This window comes from Fragaria vesca, linkage group LG6 (assembly GCF_000184155.1).
Source record: "Fragaria vesca subsp. vesca linkage group LG6, FraVesHawaii_1.0, whole genome shotgun sequence".
NCBI lineage: Eukaryota > Viridiplantae > Streptophyta > Magnoliopsida > Rosales > Rosaceae > Fragaria > Fragaria vesca.
In genome coordinates this window covers 9,847,286-9,859,159 of record NC_020496.1, presented here as the reverse complement: position 1 = coordinate 9,859,159, position 11,874 = coordinate 9,847,286, and the positions used below count along the sequence as shown (strand labels likewise).

The window sequence follows — 11,874 nt, the reverse complement described above, 5'->3', positions numbered from 1 at the left end:
CAATGGAAAATTGGGTGTCTCTCTCTCTTATTTTATAGGGCGAGCCGACAGGTTGAGCGGCCAGGATTGGTTTAATCCAACGAACAGTAGGACTCCAAAATTGGTGTCACCGCCAATGGTAATAGTCCCGTTTTGGGCTTCAACTTAATGAACGGCCCATGATTTAAGACGTTTTTGATAAAGTACGTCCTCTAAAACATAGGAGATTGCTCACATTCTTTCCTCTTATCGGAACCCTAATATTGTTTTTACTCACATGTGTTTTGTATTTAGTTTGTATTTTTATGAAAATTTTAACCAAAAAAAATTAAGAGAATGTGAATTGTAAAATAAAGAGTGTTACTTTCACTTATCATAATATATCACTCCTCAAAGAGGAAAATAGCTATAGAAACCGTTAACAATTAAGCAAAATATGGATTTGCATACGTTTCAATCATAATATTTTTTTCGATTATAAAAAAATAACAAAACAAAACTACAAAACAAATCATCGAGAAGTTCCCATTCCCAGCTAATTTAGATGGAAAGCTTTGTCTCAGTCATAATCTTGCTTCTCCATATGGACTTAGAACCTTTCCTTACCCTTTGCATAAGTGAATGATAAAGTTAATAATTGAAGAAATTATAATAGGAAAAATGGAATGGAACAAGGTCTACTCATTCTCATTAGAGACCCTTTTTATATAGAGGTGAATTACAACGGTAATTGCACGCACATAATGGCGATAATCAATAGTAATAACAATGTACATAATGACTGATATAACTAATTGAGCCGTTACATCCGTTAATCACTAATGTCTTAATCTATTCTCGTCAGTTACTTTGACGAAGGCACACATAAGGTATTTTTCCTTCAACACTCCTCCTTGTGTCAAGTCAAAGTTAAAACGGCGCATAGTGTGTTGCCTCATTAAAAAAAAAAACCTTGCCAAGTAATAAAACCCAATGGAACAAAATAAATCTTGGTCGAAAGGAAAAAGAGCACAACACACCTATGTGTTAGTCTCCCCCTGAAGTCTACACTCCCCCTAACTTTTACATCAATCAAGGGTGCTAAGAACGTCCTCACATTCCTATGTTTCTCACAGGGTATCGTTATTTTCCTAATGGTGAATACATGACCATTTTAGAAACAACCTATTGGTCATAGATACTTTGCATTAGTAATGACCAACCAAAGCATTGCTTGGTGTATTGGTGTAGGAGATTACAGTTCCATTTGCATTCCCTTTCGTCTTGCTTTTGGGATATGATGAACCTAAGTCAATGGTTTCTTTATGAATCATGATACATTTTAATGACGTTGCGTTGGCGCATGAACAAGTTCAATGGGAATGTAATACTCGGTCGTGTTCATTGGGTTAAGTACAATATTGCACCTATTGCACTTTAGAGAAGAGTTTCGATTCTCAACGCTTCTTCGTCATCTTTCTTTGGACGAAATAGATTATTCCTTTACATCCAAACATCGACCGATCATTGGGAGTGCTAATAGTACGCATTTTGTCCATGTAAATCGCCTGAGAATCTTTTGGACATATGCAGACTGGTGGATTAGTATTCCACAAACTCATTATAATCGAGTTTCCCAAGATTATTCATCTCAAGTCAGATTCATAAAGCTCGCGGTTTCTCTTATTTCATCAAGAGTACCTACTATGTTCCTATCGTCAACATAGATAACTATAATTGCAAATCCGAAACTTTTTCCTCTATGAGTACGCAGGGGCATAGTTCATCATTTTGTATCCCTTCCCAACCAAGTAGCTAGTCACTTGTATAAAGTGTGCGTTTCAATTTTAATTGCAAACGCACTCTGTGGTTTAGAGTTACTTGGGTTGGATAGTCATTAGGCACTTTTGTGAATATCTCTCAATCAAGATCCCTATAGAGATAAGTAGTAACCACATTGATGAGCTGCATTTCCGTTATGAGAGATTATTTCTCCTTGTAGTCAATCCACAGCGTTGCGAGAAACCTTGGCACCATAAGGCGAGCCTTGTCCTTTAGGGCTTCATTCTCCTCATTACGCTTTATGACAAAGACTTATTTATGTCCTACAGGCTTTACACTTGGTAAGGTTAGCACTACCAAACCAAATATCTGTCTCTTTGTAAGAGAATCTAGCTCTTCCTAAATCGCACTTTTATTTAGGCCAATATGCTCTTTGTTGACATTCTCATTCTTCAACTGAGTGTGGTTCGATAACTTCGTGCTCTATGATTCCTTGAGCAACAGTGTGAATCATCAATGTGTATGTACTCTCGTAATCCGTTGAGATTTTGTCTCTGGAAAACATCGGAGCGTCCTCCAGTATTGATTCATGGACATAGTTGTAATCAGAGACAATCTCATGAGAGAGATTCTTTAGATTGATGAGGTTGTGCCTTACTCGCCCAATTCCTTTAGGGAAGTATTGATCAAACCAAGTGGCCTCCCTATATTCTTTTAAGGAGCCACGGCCTCAACCACACCTCCCCTAAGTGTGGTTGCATCGCCTCTATATGCAGCGACGTGCCCCTTATTGGGGACTTTTATCCTTGCAGACATTTGCAGCTCACATGTGTGATTGATCTCGTCACTTCAGCAATATCTATAAACGTATCAGGCATCGAAACTGTTATGTTCAAGGTATCGATTATGTGGGGATCAAGATGAGACAAAGTGGGGCAATCACGACAATTCCTATCATTCCCTTAGAAAATCATTTTTCTTATCTCCCCCTAACGACCGGAAAACTGTCTCATCTAAGTGACACTCTGCAATTTTTAGCAGAAAGAGATCGCCTGCCAAGGGTTCCGAGTGCAGATAATTGTTGGAGATCTGTATCCAACATAAATACTTATTTGTTTCTAAGTACCCATTTTTTTTGATGCGTTATGGGGGCGCAGTAGGCACATATGTTGTGCAACCAAGTGTGCGTAAATCTCAGCCTTATGTCCAGTTACCAACTGGTACACAGTGGTTGGCTAGCAATGGGTGTAAGAACAAATAAGTAAGGCTGCCTATAATATTACATAACCCCAAGAAGGTATATGTAGGCTGGTGCGCATAACTAGTACCTAGATATGGTGGCCTATGCGAAGCCATTTTATGTATCCATTTGGGGTACAAGATGCTATACATTGATCCGTATAGAGATGCAATAGTCATCAAGTCATTTTGATGTTAACTCTTAGCATTGTCAGGTACTATAGACTTTATGATTTAAGGTGGTGAGCCCGTATAATATATGCTAAGAATGCAGCATTTCTTATGAATAATTAATCGACATGTGACTAGTTTGTCGAAACGTCATCCAGAACCACAAAGTACTTTAATGGTTCGCATTTATGGATGGATAAATCCACAATAATCACGTTGTTAAATGGATTTTCATATGATAACCGTACCGTTGGCACAAATATCTATGAAAAATTAACAAAGTTCGATTAGCTCTTGGTGCTTACAGAGCATCAATGGCTTTAATTTGTGAGTAGTCTCACTAAGCACTCGATTTCTCCTTGATACATTCCATACATGTATATGAGAGTGTATGTAATTGGAAAGATATAACTCATATTCATTGGAGTATTTCGATTTAGGTAAGATGATATGCTTATCATTTTGGTAATTTCCTTTTGTATTTGCTGGATGCATTGCTTTGCATCTTTATACTGCTATTTCGAACCATGTACTTATTTACATATGGATCGAATAAATTCAGTGCTTCAAAATAAAAATTCAAATTTATTAATAAGCCAATGATAATCAAATAAATATCTTCTCTTTTTCAATCAAAAAAAAAAAATAAATAAAGATCTTCTCAAGAAAATCTAATTCATCAAACCATTAATCAAAATAAACTTGAAGACTACCCAATAATCTAATTACAAATGAGGTATTACACCTTCATAACTATCTTGGAAAACATTGACGTTCACCATTTCAGACGATCCTTTGTCGTTGGTGTCAGAGAAGAATGTGACGAGAAATATAGTCTTCTTCCATAAAAGTGATTTCCACATTAGAAGCCCAACTATGACACTCAATTTCTTCTAAGTGTAGTACGTCAAATAGTTGGATCACGCATTAATAGATATCCACGTTGAATCAATTTTCCAAGGATGAGAATTAGATATCAAGATCGACCAACAATCGTAAAGGTCACATTTTTCGATGCGTCGTCTAAGTATTTCATCACGGTAACATGTTATTCCTTTCCAATGTCATGAATTTACTTTATCATAGCAACACACATTTATATGATATGCTAATAATATAATCATAAAATAAAATTAAATTCGTGCTGATAACGTATAATAGGAAAAATGGAATGGAACAAGGTCTACTCATTCTCATTAGAGACCCTCTTTATATAGATGGGAATTACAACGGTAATTGCACGCACATAATGACGATAATCAATAATAATAATAACAATGTACATAATGACTGATATAACTAATTGAGCCGTTACATCCGTTAATCACTAATACCTTAATCTATTCTCGTCAGTTACTTTGACGAAGACACACATAAGGTATTTTTCCTTCAACAGAAATTGATTTCTAAGGTTTTTGTTTATTTAGTGTTTAGTTGATATGGTACCACCAAACAAATGGATAGTTTTGATTCTTGAACCTCCTATATATTTGCAAGTACCGCATACGTGATGAAGAAAAACAAACAACCAACAACAACCAACAAAAAAACGATAATTGTGAAAGTGTTTAGCCTCACTTTACTAATCTACTATGTTCTACCTTTGGTATAATTTTTTACAATTACATAAGAACAAATAATGATGAGATTGAAAATTCTAAACAAGCACTCAAGCACAAGTACATAAAATCCACAATGTGATCTCTCAATCTCTCATTCATAAACCATGTGTTTATCATTAAAACCAAATTAAATTCATGAAATATATAAGTGGTAACTTACAAGTATACAATGAATTACCAAAAGACCAACAAACAACATTGCCATTTGCCAACCATTCTCCCTATTCCATTTACCTCCTTTTATTTTTGCTCCCCAACAACAAAGTAAAATAAAACAAAACTCTAAAGAAAAACCCCCAAGCAATTGTCACCCACAAGCAATTCCATTTGCTAATATCCGTTATACCCTGCCGTTTCAGTATGTCTAATCCGGTGGTCACACAACTAGACGCAGTTACATTCATCCCCAATGTGTTGCTCATGTTCTCCAACAGCTTCAACTTCAGTGCAACAGGGACGTCACCCAACGGCGTGTTGTCAAACATTTGAATTCCGGTCACTAAACACTTCATATGGTCATCAAACTCGTTCTGCAAAACAGCTTCATATGGATACTTCACCAGAGATATGTAATGGAACCAAATCCAGTATACCGGAATCCGATCTCTGCTAATGAAGAACCCACTAAAGAGGAGAAAGTAGGCTAGAATGGCCACCACAACCGTATATCCCAGCATGACATGGGTGACAACGCCGGATAAAAATGTTACGAACGAAGATCCGGCCCAAAACGCCGAGCATATTGTCAACAAGAAAAAGAGAAACCCTTGAAGGCCACCGGCCAACCCCACGGCCCAAAAGGTGGTGGCGGCGAAGGCCAAGGAGAGGATGAGCAAGGAGGGAATGGAGAGTAACGAGTGAGCTAAGACATAAGATGACCTACGGTAGGCATTGTAGGCAGTTTCTCTCATGAATATGTAACGTTCTTGGAGGAAAACGGGGATTGCTTCCGCGCAAGTGTAGAAGGTTGTGGACATTGCAAAGGCGAAAAATCCGAGACGCTCTTCGACACCCTTGGGGGAGTCGTCAAGGTGCCAAAACATAGTGGCTAATATGATTCCGGTGACGAGTACCGCCCCCAACCGGATGCCGAAGAGTTCCGGCATTCGTGTAGAGTTTTTGATGGAGCGTTTTGAGATGACCAACATTTCTGTCCATATAGGGTTGGCAAAGGTAGGGACTGAAGAGGCTAGGTTAGTGTCACTAGGAGCACCCGAGACTAGCTTTCCTCTTGAAATGCTAGCACTTATTGCGTCTTTGAGCGAGAGCTTTGGCATACTGCTGGCACTGTTGTCCGAACCGTTTGCTTGTTTGAACTTCTGCCTCTTGGTGATTTGCCATTTCTTGTTGAACTCTACCAAGCTCTTGGTTCCACCTATCCAAAATTAATCGAACACACATTTAATTATAAGTAATTGTACGTAAAATAATGTGGTTTACTTGGCATTATTCTTTACAAATATAAATATGTTAGTCAGTTTGGCATGATAAATTACCTGGAGTTTCTTCCAGTTCTCGAATGAGGTCCAAAGCGAACTCAGTCCTGTTCTCGGTTTCGGGTATAGGGTGCCCGAATTCGCGGAAAAAGACCGGAAGATTCGCCGGCGAGCCACTGTACACAGTCTGTCCATGTGACAGAAGTACCAACCTGTCCAACAACCCTAGAATTCTGTAACTCGGTTGATGTACGGACATGACCACAATGCTGCCACTCTGAGCTATTCTCTGCAAAACCTTCACCACCATGAAAGCACTCGTCGAGTCAAGCCCGGAGGTCGGTTCGTCAAGAAACAAAACAATGGGGTCGTGAATGATGTCAATACCAATAGAAACTCTCCTCCTCTCGCCTCCGGAGACGCCGCGGTGGCCCTCATCACCGATCACCGTCTTCGCGGCGTTTCGGAGGCCTAGCTGATCAATCAGGGCCTCCACACGAGACTTCTTCTTTGATTTTGATAGAGACTGTGGGAGCCGGAACTCAGCAGAGAACATGAGAGTCTCCTCCACCGTCAGCATCGGAAACAACAGATCGTCCTGCATGACGTAAGCCGATATCACCTTCAGCATCCTCGAGTTGAGAATCTCATCGTTTAACGTGATCGTCCCTTTCAAGCTGTCCTTGGCGATCCGGTCAGCCAATGCGTCTATCAGTGTTGACTTGCCTGAGCCACTTGCTCCGAGAACCGCCATGATCTGGCCTTCTCTGGCCTCGCCGGAAACGCCGTTCAGCAAAACCTTGGTGCTGCTTGCGCCGCTGCCACCAAGTTTAGCCTCTGTTTTTCTGAAGGAGGGCAGTAACGTCATTTTGCGGCGGACCTTGACGCTGTAAGTGAGGTTGTTGAAGGAGAGGACGAAAGGGTAGGTCGACTGAGACAAAGAGGTGGAAGGAAAGCCGATGTCGAGGACGTGGTGGGCATTGTTGTGGTTTGACGACGTAGTTTTCCGGTCGGGGGTTTGGGACTGCTCGACCCATTGGAGAAGCTCGGCGAGAGTAGGGTTGATGCGGGGTCTTGTGGGGTTGAATTCTCGGAGCTCGAGAGTGGGTGGCGCCGCAGACGACATGTGGTGGTTTTTGGAGGTGTGGTGCGACACGAGAAGTGTGGCGTCGTTTTATCGGATTTTAGTAGGAGAAGTGTTCGGGTGTGTGATTTATAGAAAGGTAGTAGTAGTAGGCAGCGATGGTTGTGTTTGGTGAGCTTAACTGTGACTCCAAGGGTTGCGTCAAATGGAGTGAAATGGGGCAGCTTTCTGGTTATTTCTGTTCAGCAAGTCTAAAGGTCCGAGGGGACTGTTAGAAGGCTTCACTTGCATGCGTGTGGTACAGTTCTTTATGGGTAGGTTGATGAGTACTAGAGACATGCTAGACCCATAAAATGGTAGTAAAAATTTAAGCTTTCAAGAGAGTCTGGATCATCTTAAAACACGACTACGGATGCCAACGGGATTACAAAGTGGAAAGCCTTAAACTAGTGGGGTCTGACTGCTCTCACGTAGTAATCAATTTAGATCCACCATGTGTTAACTAGTTTCCTACAGGCCACAATCGGTTCATACTGTTTCTACATTTTAGCTAGGTTGGTGGGCTTCCTCCTCTTGATCTAAATACCTTTTACAAGGAAAAAACATACAATTAAAAAAGAGTTAATAGTGCAATATAGGTAAGATTATTCTTTCTGTTGTTTACAATTGTGTATCTTTCTCTCGATTTATACACGGTATGTTTTTTTTTTTTTTTTTTTTTTTTAAGGGAAAAGGGAAAGCTCTATTGATCAAAGATCATGACGACTAAAACGGTCAAATATGAGTGGATGAGTGGTCTGAAGACCATACAAATGCAAGTGAAAGTCACTAATCTTAGCAAAGAACTAAGAATTGAAAAAACAACCTCAAAACTACAGTCCAAAAAGGTGGACCTTAAATGGCTAGAAAGTGAATGCTAAATAACCTCTAAATCTAAACAACCTTGAAATAAAGCAGTTATCTTGTTGAATGTGATGCCTAAGACCTAATGGTGTATGTTTCCACTCAAACAACAGCTTCACTCAAAGCAGTATAGACTTATAGGTGTCACTTTTATACAAGCCCAAAACCTAGCTAGGCCAACCCGAATAAGAAAAGGAAAAATAATAAAACCCTCAGGCCCAGCCCGCCTAGGCCACATTGCTGCAACCCAAGATGACATATGTAATTCCCCGGAAATTTATCGAGGATATTTTTCAGATATTTCTACAAGGTGAAAAACCTTGATATTAGAGTTTGATATTAAAGTACGTGTTTTGACGAGTTCGTGGAAATTTTCGGGGAATTGGAGTGCCGAGCTACTTTATATGATTTTTGGAAGTTAGAAAATAATAAGGAATTTATGCGGTGAGATCTGGACCATTGAAATTTAGACCGTCCAATCTTAGCCGCTGGAATTAAAGTCGGTCAGGAGTATGTAAGGAGATTAACTCGGTCAACTAGTCAGACCACCTCAGTCTCTCTCCCCGACACCGACGTCGAGCATCAACGCTGCCTCACTGTCCGGTGGCTACCCGGCGACTGGCCACCACCGACCGGACCGCCTTGAGGTCCCCGATGCTCCTCTAGCCTTCATTTTTCCGATCGGTGACCGTAGGAGGAGGAACGACGACAAGAAGGTTCGAGTTTTCTGCCGAATTCTGGGTTTTCAGGCTGCGAACCCGACTTCTCTTGGTATGGTTTCCTTTCTCTCGTCGTCCTCATCATTCTAGGGTAATTATTTTTCAGTTTAGATTGAAGTTTATTGACTTTAGTTTTTGGGATTTCTGGGCTGTTTCTTTGCCCTTGACGAAATTCGTCCCCGTCGGTGACCTCCTTTATTTCTAGGTTTGGTTTCGGTCTCAGCTGTGTCTGAAACAAGGATTTTAAAGGGAGTTGCTGGGTTTTTGGGTAAGGAGCTACAAGTTCTTCGTCAGCAAGTTTGGGCAGAGAAGGGCGCAAAGCTTTTGCTTCAATATTGAGCTACATTAAAGGGATTCCAGTGACCAAGGAATGAAAGGTTTGTGACTCGTGGAGCACGGAAGGAAAAGCGTTGAAATCCAGGTAGGGGATTCAGGATTTTTCTTGATTAAAGCTTTTCCCATGTTTTATATAAATGATGCATGTTTGGTTTGGTTATATATTATGATTGTTATTGACCAAACTGTGAGATTTATTGATGGCTTGAGAGTGAGGGGGGCATAGCGACTTCCTTGGGTTTCGATCCCCTAAACCTTCGGAGGGGCCTTTATGGACGGAAGAGTGTCTTACATCCCTTGTGGAGTGACACTACTTCTAGGCGATAGGGCGTAATTGGACACTCTCACTACACTTACCTGTTGTACACAAGAAAAATGAGGTAAGTTGGATAGTGGGTCGATGAGGACCGGCCATCAGGTGATGTTTGGACTTGGCGCCAATTTTATTGAAACATGTGCATTGATTTTTAACTCATGTCGTTTACATTAAGCATTTGGTTTTAAATTGTTTTTATGCTGGGTACCCATGAATATTGATTTTCAAATCTAGTCGAGAAAAGCTCCTACTGAGCAGCGAGGATGAAAGCTCACCCCTATAATAGTGTGTGTGTGCAGGTACTGTGCACTGCTGACGGGATAGTGGAGGACGGAGCTGGGTGTGCAGGCCAAAGTTTATAATTTGTCGTTTGGTTGTTAACCTAATTCAATTAAATTTTCTCTTGAGTCCTATAGTTTTGGACTTCGTTAAAATATGTTTTCTATTACGGTTATTTGTTTGTTTATTCCCTAATATTCGTTTATACTTGGTGAGCATTTGAATTGAAATTATGACGAGTAGAATTTCAAAAACTAAACGTTTTCACCTCAAATTTCCGTTTAGCTTCCGTTGTATTTCTTTTTTCGATAAGTTTTAACTATATGCCTTGCGTTACTTTAAGATATAATTATAGCTTTCGGTTTGTGTTTTAAAGTCTCGCGGCACTGTTACGTGCTCAAACTGAAGAGGTGTAGTTTGGGGCGTTACAACATAGGCCCATGAGCCCAATCTTCCCCCTTCCTCTCCTCTTTTCGGAATTGACAATCGTCGGGACTCACCAGAGGAGCCTCCTGCCTCCTATTCAATCTGGCAGCTTCCCTCTCCTCCAACTTATGGATGCTTGCTTACTCGGAGCCTCCGATAAGAATATGAAAAGAACCCTAGACTCCCTTTGCTCAAACTGTTTAGCTATCAACCTTCTGCAAAACCGATCAGTGATCACCTGCCGACTCCCGAAGATCACCGCCTTGTCTTCGCAAATCAAAGCCTATATATCCCCTTTGTTGACGTCGCTGCCTTGCCAATCCAAAGCTTGGATCTCACTTAAATCGTCCTCCCCGATTTGTATCTCCGCCGTACCTCATCAATAACAAAAGCCAGATCAACCAAATCATCTCTGAATCGGTCCTCCTCTTCATTGCTGGTAAAGATCGACACCGAGGTGCCCTGTAGCAAACGGAATCCATCGAACGTCACCGCCACTAAACTACCCTAAACCTAGGGTCGTCTATAGGACCCTCAACTCCGATATTAGTGGAGCGAATTCCTCCTCCATTGTTGTTTCCTCGGTCTCAATTCATACACGGTATGTTGATATTATTATATAATTTTATAATAAATTTTATACTGATTATATTGAAATACTAATAAATATATCATGCACAACCAAAAAAAACATATCATGCATGATGCATGTTCGTTGTTCAAACACTCTTCTCCGTGTTCGAACAATTAATGAACTTCGAATAACATCTCAAATCTCATTAATAATCAAAAACGTTGTGAATAAGGGTTGGCAAAAATGATAAGGCACAACTTGAAGTGAAACCCTCACAAGTCTCTTATTGGGGTCGAGTACTAGAGACTTGTGAGACCCATATAACTCTGGTCAAAAGTGTCAGCATCTAAGGAGTTTGAGTCATCACGAGACCCGATTGTTGAATGCCTACAGAATCAAAAGATGAAAAACTTTAGACCAGCGAGGTCTAACTACTCATGTGAAAATCGGCCTAGACCTAAATGTCAGTTGGGTTCTTACAAACCATCAACTATTCATAATGTCCTCAATTAGTGGGTTGTCTCTGGGTATGTCTATTATGCAGCGCTGCATGGGATGCAAACTGCTTTTCTATTATTTTATAATATATGTATAACAAGTGGCAAAAGATGACCTAATAGAAACTTGTTCAACATGTTTTTTACTACAAGGTTACTATTACTCGCAAATAACTAAAAACACTCCTAGAAAGAACTAGCCTTCAACATGCCAAAAATTCACCTAAAGACCTATAGTCGACCTGGTTACTAAGATGGCGAAATCACTGTTGTCTAAATATGAATGGTTTTAATTAAAATGTAGAGATAATATTAACTTAATAGGGAAAATGCAAAAATATAACAGAATAACAAGAAAAATATTTTTGCGACGGGATATTGGGCACCAAGTAGAATTTATTTATTCAAGCATAAATACAGATTGAAACCCAGAACCTCACTCTTGGGTAAACAGCTAAAGGCTGTTTAGTTACTCATAACTTAGGATTACAAACACTTACTTGGAATAAAAGGCACACTGCACACCACACTT

General features: G+C 40.1%; 1 protein-coding gene across 1 annotated transcript; it reads right to left on the bottom strand.

Moving 5' to 3' along the window:
* Positions 1–4,864: 4,864 nt before the first annotated feature.
* On the bottom strand, positions 4,865–7,418 carry LOC101315162 (ABC transporter G family member 2-like). The gene is made up of 2 exons (XM_004302763.1): positions 6,269–7,418; positions 4,865–6,147 (listed from the first exon to the last, which is right to left on the bottom strand). Exons 1-2 carry the CDS (start codon positions 7,332–7,334, stop codon positions 5,003–5,005), a joined length of 2,211 nt encoding a protein of 736 aa, XP_004302811.1. The 5' UTR covers positions 7,335–7,418; the 3' UTR covers positions 4,865–5,002.
* Between the last annotated feature and the right edge of the window lie 4,456 nt (positions 7,419–11,874).